The sequence below is a fragment of the Nerophis ophidion genome, linkage group LG04 (genome assembly GCF_033978795.1).
Source record: "Nerophis ophidion isolate RoL-2023_Sa linkage group LG04, RoL_Noph_v1.0, whole genome shotgun sequence".
In the NCBI taxonomy this organism is placed as follows: Eukaryota; Metazoa; Chordata; class Actinopteri; order Syngnathiformes; family Syngnathidae; genus Nerophis; species Nerophis ophidion.
In genome coordinates this window covers 34,104,789-34,126,794 of record NC_084614.1, presented here as the reverse complement: position 1 = coordinate 34,126,794, position 22,006 = coordinate 34,104,789, and the positions used below count along the sequence as shown (strand labels likewise).

The 22,006-nt window shown below is 37.9% G+C and overlaps 1 protein-coding gene across 1 annotated transcript in view; it reads right to left on the bottom strand.

Annotated features, from left to right (window-relative positions):
* Positions 1-22,006, bottom strand: part of cnih2 (cornichon family AMPA receptor auxiliary protein 2) — a 45,593-nt gene that overhangs the window by 9,325 nt on the left and 14,262 nt on the right. Inside the window, exons 3-6 of the mRNA XM_061897896.1 lie at positions 19,099-19,167; positions 4,846-4,893; positions 3,331-3,443; positions 3,112-3,255 (exon numbers count right to left, since the gene is read on the bottom strand). Of these exons, the coding sequence (XP_061753880.1) occupies positions 3,112-3,255; positions 3,331-3,443; positions 4,846-4,893; positions 19,099-19,167 (374 nt within the window). The remainder of the gene's footprint in view (positions 1-3,111; positions 3,256-3,330; positions 3,444-4,845; positions 4,894-19,098; positions 19,168-22,006) is intronic.

The following is a 22,006-nucleotide window of genomic DNA, read 5'->3' as shown; positions in this document are numbered from 1 at the left end:
GACAAAGCCAGGAATAAAACGAGGATTTGTCTCGGGGATGCCTTTGAAAGATGGAGACAATTGAAGGCGGAGAATATTTTTTCATCTGATGCCAAACTTGCCAATTTTCTCCTAGATAAGTGAGTAAGGCATTTACTAATTCTTATTACTTGTTATAAATGTTATTGGACATTTAGTGTGTAAACTATATTATCCAATACAGTCTATGACCTTGTCTAACAAAGCTAGTATGTTTGTGCAACGAATGCTTAGCATGCTAGCCCGGTCAGTGACACATCGACATATAGGAGGAAATATATGCCCGTTAGCCTGTAAGTCGATATGCCTTAGCTTGCCATCAAAGTAGGCCTATACGATATATAATATATATTATTGTATATAATATATTTTGTTGGTGGTCCGTGCGGTCAAACTAGACATTTTAGCAGGGTAATGCCAACAATCTGTCCCAACTCCCGAATAAAATATTGCTGCGTAACTTTACAAATACATTTGGCTAATGGACATCAGTCAAATGTGGCATAATTACTTAATAAAAACATCTTGCAAGAAGCATAAAAAGAAAAAACTACAGCGTAGGACTCGTCGATTGCCATTTGAAGTTCCTTGGAGTAGGATTCAGATTCGGCTGCGTATCTGGCAGCCTCAGTCATGGAGAGTGGGAGGGGACTACATAATTTTGATCGTGATTGCAGTACCATTTCTGGTCACATTACTACATATGGCACCTTTAATGGAAACACCTACAACTTTGTCGAAATTTTTGAAATATCGCTTTTATTTTGCGAAAACTTGCAATGCTACGGACAGATAAAATGTCATTTTATTCATACAACTTGGGCTCTGATGTAATAAAAGTGTGTGTGTATTAAAACACATGTAGACTTGATAGCACAGGCAAAGCTGATCTACTAAGCTTAATAGCTGAGGATCACATCTTTTAAGTGAGCAAGAATAGAGAGCGCTATAAATTTAACTTGTTTGTCTTCATGAATATGTAAAATAGATACTGATCATCAGAAAGCCCACAATACTGGGTGGAGAAAATACAAGAATAATTATTTTGCACAAGCAGTGTGATTTCTCAAAGCAAAACTGTTTCACGTCCACTGTTTTGCATCTGTGAGAAAGTGCTTATGGCGCTGCAGCTGCGTCCTGCGTATGCTTGTCCACATATGTGGAATGTCAAAATATTAGATATATAGTCTATTCAGCCATATAATTTTATAATTGTATAGCTGCTGGATGACTTAAGGCAGTGGTCCCCAACCACGAGGCCGCGGCCCGGTACCGGGCCGTGGCCCGATTGGTAATGGGCCGCAGAAGATTTTTTATTTTTAATTTTTATTTAAAAAAAAATAAATAAAATGTTTTATTTTTTATTTTATTTTTTATTAAATCAACATAAAAAACACAATATACACTTACAATTAGTGCACCAACCACAAAAACCTCCCTTTTTCATGACAAAAACGTCCCTTTTTCATGACAAAGAAAAATTTTAAAATACATAAATAAAATAAAAACAATACAAAGTATTCTTAGCACCAGATCTTTTTTTCAACAATGTATACTAGGTTCATATCTCCACACACTGCATGAATTTAGAAATTGGAATCTATCATATCTCGGTGTCTCTGGGACTGCTTGTAATAGACTGTTACTTTGGACAACAACTCTATTAAACTAATTTCATTTGTTTTTGTTTTTTGTCGTATCACATCAAGGTTTTGAAGTAACGTTAGTATTTTATTGAATTAAACACTATATCTGTTCTGTTTAGTAAATACAAGTTTAGTAAAATACAGTATACAGTTGTGGTCAAAAAATTACATACACCTGTAAAGAACATAATGTCATGGCTGTCTTGAGTTTCTGATAGTTTCTACAACTCTTATTTTTTGTGATGAAGTGATTGGAGCACATACTTGTTGGTCACAAGAAACATTCATGAAGTTTGGTTCTTTTATGAATTTCTAATGGGTCTACTGAGAATGTGATCAAATCTGCTGGGTCAAAAGTATACATAAAACAATGTTAATATTTGGTTACATGTCCCTTTGCAAGTTTCACTGTAATAAGGTTATTTTAGTAGCTATCCACAAGCTTCTGGCAAGCTTGTGCATGGCTATTAAAAGCGATGGGTATTGTGGCTGAACAGCTCAATTTTTATTTCATCTGACCACAGAACTTTCCTCCAGAAGGTCTTATTTTGTCCATGTGATGTCAGATGAAACAAAAATCGAGCTGTTTGGCAACAATACCCAGCAATATGTTTGGAGGAGAAAAGGTGAGGCCTTTAATCCCAGAAACACCACACATACTGTCAAGCATGGTGGTGGTAGTATTATGCTCTGTCTGTTTTGCTGCCAATGGGACTGGTGCTTTACAGAAAGTAAATTGGAGAATGAAAAAGGAGGATTACCTCTAAATTCTTCAGTACAACCTAAAATCATCAGCCCGGAGGTTGGGTCTTGGGTGCAGTTGGGTGTTCCAACAGGACAATGACCCCAAACACACGTCAAAAGTGGTAAAAGAATGGCTAAATCGTGCTGGAATTAATGTTTTAGAATGGCTGCCCCAAAGTCCTGACTTAAAGGTGTGGACAATGCTGAAGAAACAAGTCCATGTCAGAAAGCCAACAAATTTAGCTGAACTGCACCAATTTTGTCAAAAGCAGTGGTCAAAAATGCCAGCAGAAGCTTGCCAGAAAATTGTGGATGCACCACCAAAAGCTCCTTATTGCAGTGAAACTTGCCAAGGGACATGTAACCAAATATTAACATTGCTGTATGTATACTTTTGACCCAGCAGATTTGGTCACATTTTCAGTAGACCGATAATAAATTCATAAAAGAACCAAACTTCATGAATGTTTTTTGTGACAAACAAGTATGTGCTCCAATCACTCCATAACAAAAAAATAAGAGTTGTAGAAATTATTGGAAACTCAAGACAGCCATGACATTATGTTCTTTACAAGTGTATGTAAACTTTGGACCACCACTGTAGGTCCTGAAAGCTTATGTAATGGGGTATAAACACTATTTGGAACCGGTCATAAGACCTGCAGTGTAAATGCAGCCACCAAGATTGTACAATTAAACATACCTGTAGAGATAATAGAAGAAAGACAGCAGATAAAAGCCCAGCTTACACCAGGACTCCTTCTGGCAGTAGTTGAGGATGTCGGCGTTCATCACACTTACAGGATCATACATGACCTCTGACCCATCAGCCGGTCGATGGAAAAACCTAAAGAGACAGAAATAAAATAGCCTTGAAAATAACTTTTTAAGACGTCTGTTTGGGGAGCGTGTTGAACCGTACCTCCACAGATGGTAGAAGAGAAGCGGGATATTTAGGCCAAGTGTGACCCACTCTCCAGCACACATGAACATGAGGCAAAAGAGCCCATGGATTGAATACTCTGGCACCACCAACTAAACACAACACACAGACATGCATTCAAGATCTTTAAGCCTTTAAATCACAACTTAAGTTTTTTTTAATTGATGGTACAGAGAATATAAACAATAACATTGTCATGGCGAGACACCAATTGTGTTGTTGCATTCTGATCAACGTGTAAAACACTTCATGGATTGTTGCTTGCTCTTGTGCCATTCATAATACAATTAAACTATGTAAACATTGGAAAAGAGTAGGAGTGAGGCACAATATTGCTAGCCTGCATGGATGGTATCGCCTTTTGTGTTTGGAGTACACAGAGTACTGTACTTACTGTATTTATACTGCATTATGTGCTATTTTGAGTCCGTCTGTTATGTCATTTATTAGATAAGGTTTAAAATAGTTGATATTTGGTGCATAAACCACTTTTCTTTCAACACTGATCAGTTGACTTTACATGAAGTGATTTAATACACACTTTGTTCAGGTTTGGCACAAATTAAGTGTTTTGTCTGGATGCTGACATTTTCTTTTGTTCGTCTGCGTTGGCCAGGTGGTGTTCTGTCAGCTTTTTATAGACCATTTTTTTTGCTCTAAACAGCTGCCGCTGTTGAACATGCCAACACAATAGTTAATAGTTCTACACTAAGTGGATCTGTTGGTTTATTTCTGATTTTATTTCTCTCTTATTCCAAAAGTTGCAAATACCGAAGTCAGCAAATGTAATTATTACTTTAATAAAACAATGAGCAATGTCCTGATCTCCATGACAGTTTTGGACTTGTGCTTCAAGTTATTTCCGTTCAAGCGCTCTTATTTTCTTGTTTTTACTTCCTGTGTGTTTTCCTTTCCTGGCTATCTTACCTGACCGTGATTGTAATCAGATTGCTTCTTTGCCTGTGGGCTGGATCATTGTTTTATGGCTACGCTACTTTGTTACCTGCCCTCTCTTGTCTCTGCATCCTGGGGTCACGTTATATAGTGTGTTGCAAATGTTGCAAATTCAACATTCAACAAATGATTGACTGTATCTTTTCATTGATTTTTTTAGTATTATTTTAATACTGTATGTAGTATATTTCAAACAACTGTCCCTAATTTACTTGTTAATGTAAACATGTAAACTATATACATGTCGAACATATTGTGCTTGTTGGAAAAATGACTTTTAAATACACTTTCCTTGCCAAAGACTCAAAGTAACCTCCTCTTTGCGGGAGACATGTTAGACATATTTTATAGGATCACAATATGAGCATGTCCAAGTTGTAATTTAGCATGCGGGGGCTGCATGCGGTGAAAGTGGCCTGTGGTGATGTCTCTGAGTGAAGTGGAGTGTGCGACATGGCTCTCCCAATGGAGGTAGAGACAAATGAAGCCCCCCTGGTGTCGGCATCGAGCAGCTGCAGGGGAAAAACAGACATTACTCACTCTGCGGAGAAGGTTGCAGATTCGCTCGATATTGAGAATCCTTTCCCTCTGCAGATGGGACACAAAGACAGACTTTTTTTAGATTCCTTTACAACATAACGTTATGGCTCTTCTTAGGGTTGGAAACATTCCAACGCATATAGATGCAAATATTATAACGTCTTCTCAATATAATGTAGCTTTATATTTGTATTGGTAGACTTTTTGAATTGTGTTACATTGTATTGGGAAGGTATTCACAAAATTTCCAATGTGAGGGTGTAATAATAGATGATAAAATGAACTGGAAATCTCATGTTAAAAAAATATATAACATAAAGTAGAAAGAAACATGTAAATAATGAATAAAGCAAAACATGTTCTAGATCAAAATTCACTTCATATTCTCTACTGCTCACTAGTGTTACCATAGCTGGGTTATTGTGTAGAAATGTGGGGAAATAACTACAAATGTGCGCTTCATTCACTAACAGTGTAAAAAAGATCATTTAGAATAATACATAATGTTGGATATAGAGAACATACAAACCCTTTAGACACGCTAACTGGATTGCAATCGTTATTTTACTCACTTAAGAGACACATTCCTTTCTGCACAAGTTTAGTACATCAGCTTTGTGTGTGCTATCAAGTTTGCACATGGTTTAGGACACACAACCTTTAGTACATCAGGCCTTATGTACAAACCCCGTTTCCATATGAGTTGGGAAATTGTGTTAGATGAAAATATAAACGGAATAAAATGATTTGCAAATCATTTTCAACCCATATTCAATTGAATATGCTAAAAAGACAACATATTTGATATATATATATATTTTTTTTTCGCATATAATCATTAACTTTAGAATTTGATGCCAGCAACATGTGACAAAGAAGTTGGGAAAGGTGGCAATAAATACTGATAAAGTTGAGAAATGCTTATCAAACACTTATATGCAACATCCCACAGGTGTGCAGGCTAATTGGGAACAGGTGGGTGCCATGATTGGGTATAAAAGCAGCTTACATGAAATGCTAAGTAATTCACAAACAAGGATGGGGCGAGGGTCGCCACTTTGTAAGCAAATTGTCGAACAGTTTTAGAGCAACATTTCTCAACAAGCTATTGCAAGGAATTTAGGGATTTCACCATCTACCGTCCGTAAAATCATCAAAAGGTTCAGAGAATCCGGAGAAATCACTGCACGTAAGCGATGACATTACGGACCTTTAATCCCTCAGACGGTACTGCATCAAAAACCGACATCAGTGTGTAAAGGATATCACCACATGAGCTCAGGAACACTTCATAAAACCACTGCCAGTAACTACAGTTGCTCGCTAAATCTGTAAGTGCAAGTTAAAACTCTACTATGCAAAGCCAAACCCATTTACTAACAACACCCTGAAACGCCGCCGGCTTCGCTGGCCCCGAGCTCATCTAAAATGGACTGATGCAAAGTGGAAAAGTGTTTTGTAGTTTGACGAGTCCACATTTCAAATTATATTTGGAAACAGAGGACGTGGTGTCCTCCAGAACAAAGAGGAAAATAACCATTTGGATTGTTAAGGGCGCAAAGTTCAACAGCCAGCATCTGTGATGGTATGGTGGTGTATTAGTGCCCAAGGCATGAGTAACTTACACATCTTTGAAGGCACCATTAATGCTGAAAGGTCCATACAGGTTTTGGAGCAACATATGTTGTCATCCAAGCAACGTTATCATGGACGCCCCTGCTTATTTCAGCAAGACAATGCCAAGCCACGTGTTACAACAGCATGGCTTCGTAGTAAAAGAGTGCGGGTACTTTCCTGGCCCGCCTGCAGTCCAGACCTGTCTCCCATGGAAAATGTGTGGCGCATTATGAAGCGTAAAATACGACAGCGGAGATCCCGTACTGTTGAACGACTGAAGCTCTACATAAAACAAGAATGGGAAAGAATTCCACTTTCAAAGCTTCAACAGTTAGTTTCCTCAGTTCCCAAACGTTTATTGAGTGTTGTTAAAAGAAAAGGTGATGTAATACAGTGGTGAACATGCCCTTTCCTAACTACTTTGGCACGTGTTGCAGCCATGAAATTCTAAGTTATTTATTATTTGCAAAAAAAAAAAAAAAAGTTTATGAGTTTGAACATCAAATATCTTGTCTTTGTAGTGCATTCAATTGGATATGGGTTGAAAAGGATTTGCAAAACATTGAATTCCGTTTATATTTACATCTAACACAATTTCCCAACTCAAATGGAAACAGGGTTTGTTCATTATTGTGGTTGCAGTTCTCAGTGGTGTCAAAATAAACATATATTCTTATGAATTGATGTAACTTATCATGGCTGGGGTGTTTGAAGTACCAGAAGAAAAACAAGTTGACTGGATATGCTTAATTGTGTTTATTTCTATCCATTGAACCATATCCAATTGTATTTACAATTCGCAAAGTATGTGAAAATACCATTTATAAACGTCACAAAATGGCATCACAAATTCAGTCAGACATTTTGAATATTCCTCTCCGAATTTCCGGAGATTGACGTCACTGGAGAAACGCTTCTGTACTCTGACCGTGTTATCAGATCACTCATTCTGGAATCACGTACAAATTAGACATGGCATGTAGAAAGAGTTGTACTCTCTATCATGTACAATCCCTATATAAGACATGTACACATATGTTGTTGTTTCTTTCTTATTCTAACTTGTAAATAAGTAACTACATAAAAAGTCTGCTAACAATCATGGAGTCAATGGGGCTATATGATTGTGATCGTTGATCGCGATTAATTTGAGTTCGATCACTGTGATCAGCTGTTAGCATATTTCCTTGATTAAACATGGCACAAAAGTCTGTTAGAAGTTACCGCAGTAGTAAACAGTAGGGGAAGCAACGATGCACGGTACAATGAATTGATTTACGTGGACCCCGACTTAAACAAGTTGAAAAACTTATTCGGTTGTTACCATTTAGTGGTCAATTGGACGGAATATGTACTGAACTGTGCAATCTACTAATAAAAGTTTCAATCAATCAATCAATCAATCGGTAAAATTCTGCACAAAACAATCCACTTTTATTGACCGTGATCCTGTGTGTGTTGGTGAATGTGTGTGTATTTGTGTAGGTTTCCGTGTGTTTTTGTGAAAATGTTTGTCTCTGTGTTTGCATGACTATCTCGTTCCACCGTCGCGAAAGTCAGGCTCGTCACGACGTAATTGACGTTCAATCAGCATTGTGCCTCTTCCCTCTTACACACTCCCGGAAGTGTAGCCCAGAAAAACAAGATAAAGAAATATGACTTACACTAGCATAGAAGTACAAACAACATTTAAAAGGAAGCAGCGGCTTTAGTGACACACTTTACTTTCACTATCTGTTGCAGCTCACCAGTAACACTGACTTGCAAGCACTCAGAAAGTCTATGTGACTTATTGGTTCCGACTGGGAGAATCGACACACCCACTAATTTAATCAGAAAAGGCATTTTAGTATACAAATATTTTAAATCAGACTTTTTGTTTATGTGTCTGCAAAGATTCAACTCAGCTATAAAATATACTAAGAAAAAGATCTGCAGACAGACAGTTTGTGTTCTTTTTGTATGTAGATAAAAACAACAACATTTTATTTCTGAAATAATCGTTAACCTTGTTTTATGTGTTGGTACACATTATTTTACAGTACTTCCAATTCAAACTGTTCTTCAATGTATTTTTATTCGATATAACAATGTGGGTCATCACTTGTTTGCCAAACCACTTGTTGTGACACACACACACTCCGTGCTTCCCTCTGCTGCGGGAGGACGAAGAAACTCCACTGTGAACACCAGACACGCCCCCGCGCTCATCAGGCAGACCGCGGCCACTCTCCGCCGCAGCCGGCGGCAATCGACACCTGACACACCTGGCATTGATGAAGGACGGCAGTATAAAGACGATCGACGCCGACTCATCGTCGTCGGAACGTAATATCTACTACCCGTAAGCTGCACGTCTCCGACAACCTCCTGATCTCGCTCGTTGCCTGTTTCCTTGTGCCTTTTGTTCCCGTGATCCCTGTATCTCCCGCTCTTCCCAAAGCGCTCGTGTCACTACTGCTATTTCCCTCCTGGACCTGGTTTGCCTTCCCAATCCTTGACCTTGTTTTGGACTTTTGGACTCTCTTCTGCCTTTGACCCCTGCTTGGACCTTGGACTTCCCCTGGCTTCTTCCCCCCTTCGGATTTGGACGCTGGACATCCAACAAGCACCTCAACAAACCTCACGGTATTTACATATGGTAATTCCACACATAGTTGTGCATGCAGACACACAGTAGCATACACACTCCATGTAATCATCAAGTCTTCAATAAACCTGTTGAACTTGACATTCCGTTGCTGTGCCGTCTCCTTCCCCAGTATAAACATAACACCACTGGTGAGAAGCACTGATGTATACAAGTGATTAAATAATACAAATAATAATTTACCATTTGAATGTGTTGATTAGTAAATGTTAACTTGAAATAAAAGTATTATAGTATTTACTACACCAATTATAATTTTTTTTTCTGCAGAATGTTTGGGTTAGGGTTAGAAACAAGCATAAACACAAAATAACTTTGAGGGGAAACAAAGTTTTTTTCTTTATCTCCACAAAACGTACTGAAAAAGACGCAAAACCGTGGATCTAAAACCAGGTACGGACTGTAGCGTGGGTTACCTGTTCTGTTACACCTCTACTAAACACAATTATATACATGAACAAAATGACAGTTGTCAGCTGTTAGCATAAATTACCTCCACCGAACATGGTGGTAATGTTTGTTACACGTTAACGCAGTAGTAAACAGTAAGGACGCGGTACCCAATACAATCCTACCGGGCCTAAACACTTTAATTTTTAAAAATAAAAAAATTGTGATATTAATCGTGACCATTTATTTTTGCCATTGCTCCCAGCCCTAATGGGGTCTATTTAGTTTGCCTACAAAACTCTGTAAATAATCATCCAAAACCTGCAAACAATATTGTATTTACATCTCGTGACCTGAATATTAACCGAATATTAGTAATGTTATTATAATGGGCGCTTACGCAAACAAATGTTTTTTTTGCATTGATAACCGAGAGCTAACTAAAGTTTATACTTCATTGGACTCAAGGAGATACTTTGATGTAGTTATAAAATTAATCTGAATATGGCAGTAATGCAACATAAAGTGATGCAAACTGCCGTAAAACTGTATAAAAGAAGAAGAAGCTTATGCAGCACGGCAGCATTAAAACGCCGATGTCTTGTTTGCTACTACTGGTGCATCACGTCTCGGCTCGTCAAAGTTATTCTAGGACAGTGGTGTCTAAACTTTTTGATTGGGGGGCCGCATTGGGCTAAAAAGTTTTCCCAGGGACGGAAAGCCGACTGCACATACAGTATATATATATATATATATATATATATATATATATATATATATATATATATATATATATATATATATATATATATATATGTATGTATGTATACATATACTGTGTGTATATATATATTTTTTGTGTGTGTTTGTGTGTATATATATATATATATATATATATATATATATAAGATATATATGTGTTTGTGTGTGTGTATATATAAATATACATATACAGTATATGTACATATATACATATATATATACACATACTGTGTATGTATAAGTATATATGTATATGTGTGTGTATATATACAGTATGTGTGTGTATTTATATATGTATATGTTTATAATGTGTCTGTATGTATATGTATATATAAATACAAATGTTTACAATGTACATATATATACATATTAATGTATATAATGTATATATATGTATATATTTAGATATGTATATATGTATGTGTATATATGTAGATTATATGTGTATATGTATATAGATATATGTACATATAAATATATATGTATACATACACAGAGATGTATATGTATATATATACACACATAGATGTATGTTTATAAATATATATATATATATATATATATATATATATATATATATATACATATATGTATATATATATATATATTCATATATATACATAGATATATACATGTGTATATGTATATATGTATGTGTATATATATATATACATACGGTATACTTACATATATATGTGTATATATACATGTATATATAAGGTATATATAAGTTTGTGTATGTATATATATATACATATATATATGTATGTATATACGTGTATATTTATATATATAAGGTATATATGAGTTTGTGTATGTATATATATATATATATATACTGTATATATATATATATATATATATATATATATATATATATACATATATATATATATACATATATTAGGGGTAGGCAAATTAATGCGTTAATTACGCGTTAACTCATCAATCTATTAACGCCGACAATTATTTTATCGCACATTTGCGTATGTTGTTTACATGCTTTTATTTTGTTAACGCCTTTTCTTAACAAGATGGCATCTCCCGGATGTACTTCAGCGTCGAGGGGCTCTTGGTAAAGATGGAACATTTGGCAAAAATACCGGACAATTCTGCAAATGTCATGGCTGGCTTACAGCGTGGTCACTCCGGGATCACTTACGACCGCCAGATAATTCTGAATGTGGATAGATCGGGCCGTTTTGGACTGAATGACGCGTGCTTGCTAGACCGGCTAGCTAGCATGGGAATACTTTGCCGGCTACATCCAGCGGCTTGTGAAGCAACGGAGTATATGTGTTGTCTGTCTATTTATGAATAATGCAGACGAGGCGTGTTAGCTGAGTTCTTAACGTTTGCTTTCAGAGCGTGCATATCACAACATAGACACAACCTATACCGGGCTACCGCGCATGCTCGTCACTCCTGTTGCATGCTGGGTAGGGTAGTTCTTTTTTTTCCCTGGCTCATAACATCACAAATAGTACCATGTATATGCGTTCAGTTTATCAAAGCACCAAGCAAACAATCGGAAAATTCCCATCATATCAATTCCTTGATATGGTCATAATTATTTGAAGTGCACTACGCAGAATAAACACAACATTATTAATATTGCTACTACGGATAATTTGATCAAAAATTCCCTAAAACAGCCCACTACCTATAATATAGGTTTTTTAAACATAAGACCCTGATAAAAAAAAATGTTTCTGCTGTTGCCTCAGAAATTGCCTGTTCAGATGTTATGATTGTGGCTCAGAGATTTGTTTGTAGATTATATTTATTTTCCATAACAAACAGGATAACTTAAATACCCTGGCAGTGGCAATAAGCTTAAATGTTTGTATTTACATTTTTTGAGTTGATTTTCCTAAAATATGCTATTTAACTGCTACTGTTTAACAAGGACTGATTTAAATTGTGTTTGTACAACAAATCTTTTGGCGCTTTTGTTCATGTGGGGGAATATTCCAATAAAGGTGCATTACACACTACTTTTGAATTCATTATTGGGCTTTGCGTATACAATGCAGTTAATCGTGATTAATCGGAGAAATAGTGCAATTAACTTCGATTAAAATTTTTAATCGTTGCCCAGCCCTAATATATATATATATATGTGTGTGTGTATATATATATATATATATATATATATATATATATATATATATATATATATATATATATATATATATATATATATATATGTATATGTATATGTATATATATACCATATATCCTTGAATTGCCTCCGGGGCGCTGATTAATTTAAAACCTCTTCTCACTCCTGCGCTTACCAAAGGCATGCAGTAAAAGTAAGCATGCGGTAATTATGGATTAAAAATTTGAGTGTGATGTAAGCTTGGACCTTAAATCCGACTGAATAGCTCTTAATCTTTTTCCCTTTATGCAATTTCAAATTACCGGTATTGGAATCAGCCTCCTCCATTTTGAAAATGATGACACAGGGGAAGTGTCATTCGTGACGTCAAGAGTTTGACCAGGCGGTAATACTAAGCATGCGCTAATTATTTTGGGAAGCGAGTTTGACCCGGCAGTAATTCAAGGCAGGTGCATACTATATGCCCTGTGGCAATTCAAGGAAATACGGTATATATATACTGTGTATATATATGTATATGTGTGCCTTGGACGTGCTGGCCCCCGCCAGGTTCGGTCTTGTGAACGCAAGATCTTTGACAAACAAAACGTCTATCCTGAAGGATTTCTTCACTTCCCGCGGACTTGACTTCCTCTGTGTGACGGAAACATGGCTGAGAGCCGGTGAGTCCGCCCCTCTTAATGAACTTCTGCCTCCGGAGTGTTCCTACTTTAACTCTCCGTCGTCCGGTCGAAAAGGAAGAGGATTAGCAGTCGTTTTTAAAAATGACTTTAAATGCCGTCAGATCCGCCTGCAATCCTCCTTTTCAAGCTTCTAACTATGCATGTTTGAACTGGGTCTTTCTGATGTTGTCCTGTGTGCCGCCGTCTATCGACCACCCAAGTACCACAAAGACTTTATAACTGACTTTTCTGAATCTCTGGCTAAAATCTTGCCCAAATATGATCGTGTCCTTATTATGGGTGATTTTAATATTCACACCTGCTGTCCAGATGAGTCGCTTTTCAGGAGCTTCCTGAATGTCATTGACTCTTTTAACTTTGTACAGTCTGTGTGTGGTTCTACCCATGAACGCGGGCATACACTCGATTTAGTGCTCTCGTATGGTTTGTGTGTTTTTAATTTGGACATTTGCGATGCTGTGTTCTCTGATCATATGTCGATCCTGTTTGATATTCCCACTCAGTGTCCGGGTAAATTGTGCGCTCTGCCTCAACGCTCTCGCATTCTTCGTCTCCTGCTCTGTTCTCCTAAATTTTTTCGACTATTTGTGATGATAATTCTGCAGCCTCTGTATGTCTGAATACTGAAGAGTTGGTTTCTGGGTTCAACTCTCTTTGTTTACAAACAGTGGAGACGATCGCTCCTTTAAAGTACCGCCGCTCAAAAGCCAAGCCTCAGCCCTGGTTGAATGACATCACTCGTGCAGCCAGGCGCGAATGTAGGAGAGCAGAGAGAACATAGAAAAAAGGACAGGCTGCATGTGTCCTTTGCCATTTTTAAAGAAAGCTTGCTTTCCTTTCAGATGACTGTAAAAGCAGAGATGAATATTATATCTACGTATCTTAGATTATATCTTCTACCTGTAACAACCCCAGGGTTCTGTTCAAAACTATTAACACTGTCATTGATGCTCCCAAATCTGTTGGTTTTAATGCTTCTTTTGAATTCTGTGAAAATTGTCTCCATTTTTTCACTGACAAAATTGTGTCAACTAGAGCCAGTTTATTCCAGTCTTCATATGACCCTTCTGTTGTTCTGCATTTCTCTTCTGTTTTCCATCAGTTTGAGCCGGTGTCCTTTTCTTTTTTAAATTACACAGTTAGTCATATGAAGCCCTCTTGTTCTCCTGCAGATGCCCTCCCGCCTCGCCTGTTTAAGGAGGTATTTGCTACTATTGCATCAAGTGTCCTTAACATTATCAATAGTAGCCTCTCTTCTGGAATAGTTCCAGTAGAGTTTAAACATGCAGTGGTACGACCTTTACTTAATAAACCAAGCCTCGACCTCTCTCCACTCTAACCTTAGACCTAACCCTAATCTTCCATACATTTCCAAAATATTACAGGTTGTCTACAGTCAGTTGTTGCCCTTCTTAGAGGATAATTGTATCACTGTGGTGTTCCAGTCCGGTTTTAAAGCCCTCCACAGCACAGAGTCAGCGCTTTTAAAAGTTTTTAACGATATCCTCCTGTCAACTGATTCTGGTAAATATGTTGTCCTGGTGCTTTTAAATCTGTCTGCTGCGTTCGACACCGTCGACCACGCCACCTTAATCACTTGTCTTGAAAACTGTGTGGGTATTAAGGGCGCCGCCCTCAACTGGTTCCGGTCGTAACTAACCGACAGGAGTTTTTGTGTAAAAATAGACAGTTTTATGTCTTCCACAGCTCCTTCACCACATGGGGTCCCCCAGGGCTCAATCCTTGCCCCATTCTTATTTGCGCTTTACCTTCTCCCCCTTGGTTCTATTTTTAGGAAGTACGGTACTGCATTTCATTTTTATGCCGATGATTGCCAGATGTATTTTCCCATGGCACAAAATAACACGGTTTAACGTCTCATTGACTGCCTGCACGACATCAAAGCCTGGCTTTTAGCTAACTTACTGAGCTTAAATGAAGACAAAACAGAAGTTATGTTGTTCGGTCCAAGTCGCTCTCCCTCCCCCAACGTTGACCTTGGCACTCTGACCCCGTATCTCAGCGACTGTGTCACAAACCTGGGGGTAAAGTTCGACCCGGATTTTAAATTAGAAAAACAAATCAGCCGCGTTGTTCAAAAAAGCTTGTATCAATTGAGCCAAATAGCGAAAGTAAAACCGCTTCTATCAGGACATGATCTTGAGAAATTAATTTACGACTTTGTCTCGAATCGTTTAGACTACTGCAATGCCCTGTATGTAGGCATTAGCCCGGCCTCCTTCGCCCGCCTGCAGCTCGTGCAGAACTCTGCTGCTCGTCTGCTAACACAGACCCGCAGACGTGAGCACATCACCCCTATATTAGCGTCCTTTCACTGGCTCCCTGTGCGTTACCGAATCAACTTTAAACTCCTTCTATTTGTTTTTAAATGTCTAAACAACCACGCGCCAACGTATATCTCCGACCTCCTTCAACCTTACTGCCCCACTCGATCCCTAAGATCAGCCGATCAGTTGCTACTGACGGTCCCTGACACAAGGCTGAAGCTTAGAAGTGACAGAGCTTTCGCCGCTACTGCTCCCAAGCTCTGGAACGACCTACCTCTGAGTGTTAGACATGCCTCCTCTCTTTCTGTTTTTAAATCTCTCTTAAAAACATACTTTTATTCCATGGCTTTTAACACTGAGTAATATCCATCCTGCAATGGGGCCCCTGTTTTTATGTTTTATTTATTTATTTTTTATTGTGTTCTGTTTGTGTTGTGTTTGCTCGGTTCTCGTATTAACTTTTAACCTGCCCATTGTACAGCACTTTGACTACCCCTGTGGTGAATTTTAAAAGTGCTCTATAAATAAATTTGATTTTGTTTGATTTGATTTGATTTATATATATATATGTGTGTGTATATATATATATATATATATATATATATATATATATATATATATAAATACATATGAAATGTGGACTTGTCAGACCACAGAACACCTTTCCACTTTGCATCAGTCCATTTCAGAGAAGAGCTCAGGCCCAGCCAAGCCGGCGGCGTTGCAGGATATTGTTGATAAATGGGTTTGGCTTTGCATAGTAGAGTTTTAACTTGCACTTACAGATGTAGCGACCAACTGCAGTTACTGACAGTGGTTTTATGAAGTGTTCCTGAGCCCGTGTGGTGATATCCTTTACACACTGATGTCTGTTTTTGATGCAGTACCGCCTTAGGGATTAAAAGTCCGTAATATCATCGCTTATGTGCAGTTATTTCTCCAGATGCTCTGAACTTTTTGATGATTTTACGGACCGTAGGTGGTAAAATTCCTTGCAATAGCTCGTTGAGAAATGTTGTTCTAAAACTGTTCAACAATTTGTTTACAAAGTGGTGACCCTCACCCCATCCTTGTTTGTGAATTACTTAGCATTTCATGGAAGCTGCTTTTATACCCAATCATGGCACCCAACTGTTCCCAATTAGCCTACACACCTGTGGGATGTTCCATATAAGTGTTTGATGAGCATTCCTCAACTTTATCAGTATTTATTGCCACCTTACCCAACTTCTTCGTCACGTGTTGCTGGCATCAAATTCTAAAGTTGATGATTATTTGCAAAAAAAACTAAATGTTTATCTGTTTGAACATCAAATATGTTGACTTTGTCGAATATTCAATTGAATATGGGTTGGAAATGATTGCAAATCATTGTATTCGGTTTATACCTACATCAAACACAATTTCCCAAGTCATGTGGAAACGGGGTTTGTACTTCAATTGTTTATACTTATTTGAGTGTATTATTATTAGTCTTTGGATTAATGGATCGCTATGACGACAGTTGATGAAGCACGGCAGTGGCGGTCGTGAGTAAAGTAAAACAATCACTTAACACTGTGTCACTCTTTTTCAGCATGAATTGTGGTTGAATTGTGGTGTTACACATTTTTGTGTGGTGTTGCTTTCTAATTGTAATCATTAAAAGATGATTTGTTATGTGTGTGCAGCAGCAGCTGAACTGAATGTGACAGCGTGTCATATTTACCACGGTCAAATGGATTAAAAAAAATACATATTGTGGTACCTTTAGTCCAGAATCTTCATGGTCCAGGAGGACCGATAAAAATACGAGTTCTTGGTATACATCCCTAGTTTTGATAAATCACATTGCGTGTGCTAAATAATTATATTTGCATCTTCTCCTCCCAGGGTGTTTTGATGATCGCAATATATTTTGCATGTACAGTGTAAATATCGATGGAGACACAAAATGATTCCATGACTTTTTCTGCTCACTTAATAGACGTAATCTACTTCAAACACGTTCAGTGGATTAGCTTTGAATGTGCTATTGACTTTAAACGTGTTTTAGTTCATGCAAACCTTCAGTAAATCAGGCCCTTAGAGTTACTGTTCATTTGTTTCAAACATGCTTATCAAGTTACACTGAGGACCTTCACATGTTTACACTTGCACAAAATGAACATGTTGGAATAGGAGTTGGAAGAAACAGAGATTTAAGAGATTTAAGCTGAACCCTTCTTCATATCTCAGGATTTACTGCCAACCAATGTGTGCTCACTTACTGTGCTTTATGTTCCTGGAAGAGAACAACATGAAGAAATGGGTAACGCCAGGTACATTTTTTTTAAATTACATAATTAACATAATAATGAATAAAAAAAACAAATACAAAAGCAACCATGATAATACCAATGACATGTTTAATTTAATGTTCTATGTGAGGTTGTCAGAGTAAACATAATACAAATATACGAGTTGTTTGTATGTGTGTGTCTGTAAATTTTGTGTTTTTCATAAAGCAAGCAAATTGTACAGTTTCATGTTGATGATGTTAAAAATGAAAAAAATTATCTGTCTCCGCTTTTAAAGATAAAAAAAATTCACTTTGCGATTATCGCGATAGATTATGAGTTAACTACGGACAAAATTTAATGAATCGCAATTAAATATTTTATTAGTTTTTAGGTGTAGTTTAATTATTGTGTTTATTTGTATCATATTTAATTTATCAACACATATTAACTATTTTTTAAACTCCTATTTTTTCATGTTTGTTTTATTTTTCCCAACACCTTTCTCACAGGATATGAGCACAATTGAACTGACAAAATTTTAGCAAACAGAACTCTGCATGATTAAACATGTGAAGATTATGGTGGATTATGTTATTGTCGGTCCTGAATTAAATAAACCGCTTCTTCTGACTCCTTTTCGAACATATTGGGTTGTACAAATACAACCATGTGATCTCTCTTAATGCAACTTGTAAACGTGTCTAAAATAAAATGTAAATTGTAACCCGTGACCATTTTTACGGGACATTTCTACTATATATGGGTTTCAAGTGTGTGTGTGTGAGTGTGTGTGTGTGCGGAAGTGTGTGTATATGGCTGGCACACCTCCACAGTCCTACTGTCTGATTTCACAGTTTCCTCTCCCACTCCTCACCACTCGCTTTGCAGCTTCACACGCTTGCTGGAACATTGGCTGAAGCCTCACAGCTGGTGTCAACTTGCTAAATGCATAATTGTAGTCATCTGTTTTGTGCCTTGTCAGGAGAAATGTACGCATATTGTATGCATCAACATGTTGCCTTATTTTTCGTCTTAGAGTGTCTTCACTCAGTTGGGTGAAATCCTCAAATGTTCCTTTTATACTTGGATGAAAGTGTTGTCATGAAATTGTGCAAACAGCAGTTTCATTTGCATCAGTGTCTTTAGTTCAGCCAGCCAACAAGCCGGCATTTTCCCAAAGGTTGATTAGTCCGATTGTAGCTGAGATAGGCGCCAGCGCCCCCGCGACCCCGAAAGGGAATAAGCGTTAGTAAATGGATGGATGGATGATTAGTCGCATACAAATGAGCAATCAAGGCAAATGTTTGTGCTGCAGGTGCAATCACCTGGAAACCTGGATTAGCACAACAACAATTTGCTTAAAATCACAAGCATTAAAGCCTCAATTTTTCCTGTGTGTTTATGTATGTTTTGTTTGTGTAACCTCTAAATGTTCTTAAAAGTAGACATGCAACACAGGAAGTGTCTCATCGCTTACCGCTCTGGTGGGATTGCTCTGATCGATGGGGTTTTTGAAGTCCGTGCGCAGCTCATCAAACGCAATAATCTGCAAAAATCACACGTGAGAGAGATTGTATTTATTCACACAGACTTGTAAAATATACCTCTGATAGAATAGAACAGAATAGAATAGAAAGTACTTTATTGATTCCTGGGGGAAATTCAGCACCATAGTTCGCTCACAATAATAATAATAATGATAATAAATAATACAATTTATCTCATATATTATATATATAATATATAATTAATATAAATATATTCTACATATATTCTACATCTAAGAAGGAACATATGCGTTATACAGTCTGATGGCTGTCGGTATGAAGGACACAATGAATCACAGAAAATTGTCATGCCTGTGAAGCAGGTCTTATGTTAGATCATGTTATGTCTAGTTTTTTGGACATTCAGCTCTTGCGTTTGCACTTCTTTGTTTTCTTTGTCACCATGGCTACTCATTAGTTCCCACCTTGTCACGTCCCTGCCCTCAGTCCCTCACCTGTTTCTCATTACCACAGCTACTATTTAAGTCATTTACTTTCTGTCCATCGGTCTGGGAACTTTGCATTTAGCCTGCATTCTGCTCTACTTGCCGACCGACTTATGCTGCTCATGTTCCATGCCCTCGATCACCTGCCACGCCCCTTGCTTTTCACGCCACTTGTTTTTGGTCACAGTAAGTGTTTTGTTTCAGTTGTTTATAGCCATGCCATCGTGCTGTTTTTGTTTATAGTTAATTCATGCCATTGAGCAAGTGTTTTTGTTTCCTGTTTGTATTTTGTAGTCTAGTATTATACCTCCTTGTGAGCGCCCTTTTGTTTGGCGTTTTTTTATTTAGTGTGTAAATAAATTTAATCATCTACTCACATCCACGCCTGACTCGTTCCAAATCCTATCTGCATCGAAGAAGCAGATGCCTTTATGAAGTTCTTTAATAAGAAAATTGAACTTATTAGAAAGGAGATTAAAGACAATGCGTCCCAGCTACAACTGGGTTATATTAACACAGATACGACTGTATATACGGCGGATACTGCAAATATCCAAAATATTTTCTTTCGTTTTGATGAAATAACATTAGAAGAATTGTTACGTGTAAATGGAATAAAACTAACAACATGTTTACTTGACCCACTTCCTGGGAAACTTATCAAGGAGCTTTTTGTATTATTAGTTCCATCAGTGCTAAATATTATAAACCTATCACTTTCCTCGGGCACTGTTCCCCTAGCATTAAAAAAAAGCGGTTATTCATCCTCTCCTTAAAAGACCTAACCTCGATCCTGACCTCATGGTAAACTACCGACCGGTGTCTCACCTTCCCTTTATTTTGAAATTCCTCGAAAAAATTGTTGCAGAGCAGCTAAATGAGCACTTAGCGTTTAACAATCTATGTGAAACCTTTCAATCCGGTTTCACGGCAAATCACTCTACTGAGACAGCCCTCGCAAAATTGACTAATGATCTATTGCTAACGATGGATTCTGATGCGTCATCTATGTTGCTGCTCCTCGATCTTAGCGCTGCTTTCGATACCGTCGATCATAATATTTTATTAGAGCGTATCAAAACACGAATTGGTATGTCAGACTAAACCCTGTCTTGGTTTAACTCTTATCTTACTGACAGGGTGCAGTGCGTCTCCCATAACAGTATGACCTCGGACTATGTTAAGGTAACGTGTGGAGTTCCCCAGGGTTCGGTCCTTGGCCCTGCACTCTTCAGCATCTACATGCTGCCGCTGGGTGACATCATACGCAAATACGGTATTAGCTTTCACTGTTATGCTGATGACACCCAACTCTACATGCCCCTAAAGCTGACCAACAAGCCGGATTGTAGTCAGCTGGAGGCGTGTCTTAATGAAATTAAACAATGGATGTCCGCTAATTTTTTGCAACTTAACGCCAAAAAAAACGGAAATGCTGATTATCGGTCCTGCTAGACACCAACCTCTATTTAATAATGCAACTTTAACATTTGACAACCAAATAATAAAACAAGGTGACTCGGTAAAAAATCTGGGTATTATCTTCGACCCAACTCTCTCCTTTGAGTCACACATTAAAAGCGTTACTAAAACGGCCTTCTTTCATCTCCGTAATATCGCTAAAATTCGCTCCATTTTGTCCACTAAAGACGCCGAGATCATTATCCATCCGTTTGTTACGTCTCGCCTCGATTACTGTAACGTATTATTTTCGGGTCTCCCCATGTCTAGCATTAAAAGATTACAGTTGGTACAAAATACGGCTGCTAGACTTTTGACAAGAACAAGAAAGTTTGATCATATTACGCCTGTACTGGCTCACCTGCACTGGCTTCCTGTGCACTTAAGATGTGACTTTAAGGTTTTACTACTTACGTATAAAATACTACACGGTCTAGCTCCATCCTATCTTGTCGATTGTATTGTACCATATGTCCCGGCAAGAAATCTGCGTTCAAAAGACTCCGGCTTATTAGTGATTCCTAAAGCCCCAAAAAAGTCTGCGGGCTATAAAGCGTTTTCCGTTCGGGCTCCAGGACTCTGGAAGGCCCTCCCTGTAACAGTTTGAGATGCTACCTCAGTAGAAGCATTTAAGTCTCACCTTAAAACTCATCTGTATACTCTAGCCTTTAAATAGACCTCCTTTTTAGACCCGTTGATCTGCCGCTTCTTTTCTTTTTTCTCCTATGTCCCCCCCTCCCTTGTGGAGGGGGTCCGGTCCGATGACCATGGATGAAATACTGGCTGTCCAGAGTCGAGACCCAGGATGGACCGCTCGTCGGGACCCAGGATGGTCGCTCGCCTGTGTATCGGTTGGGGACATCTCTACGCTGCTGCTCCGCCTCCGCTTGGGATGGTTTCCTGTGGACGGGACTCTCGCTGCGGTCTTGGA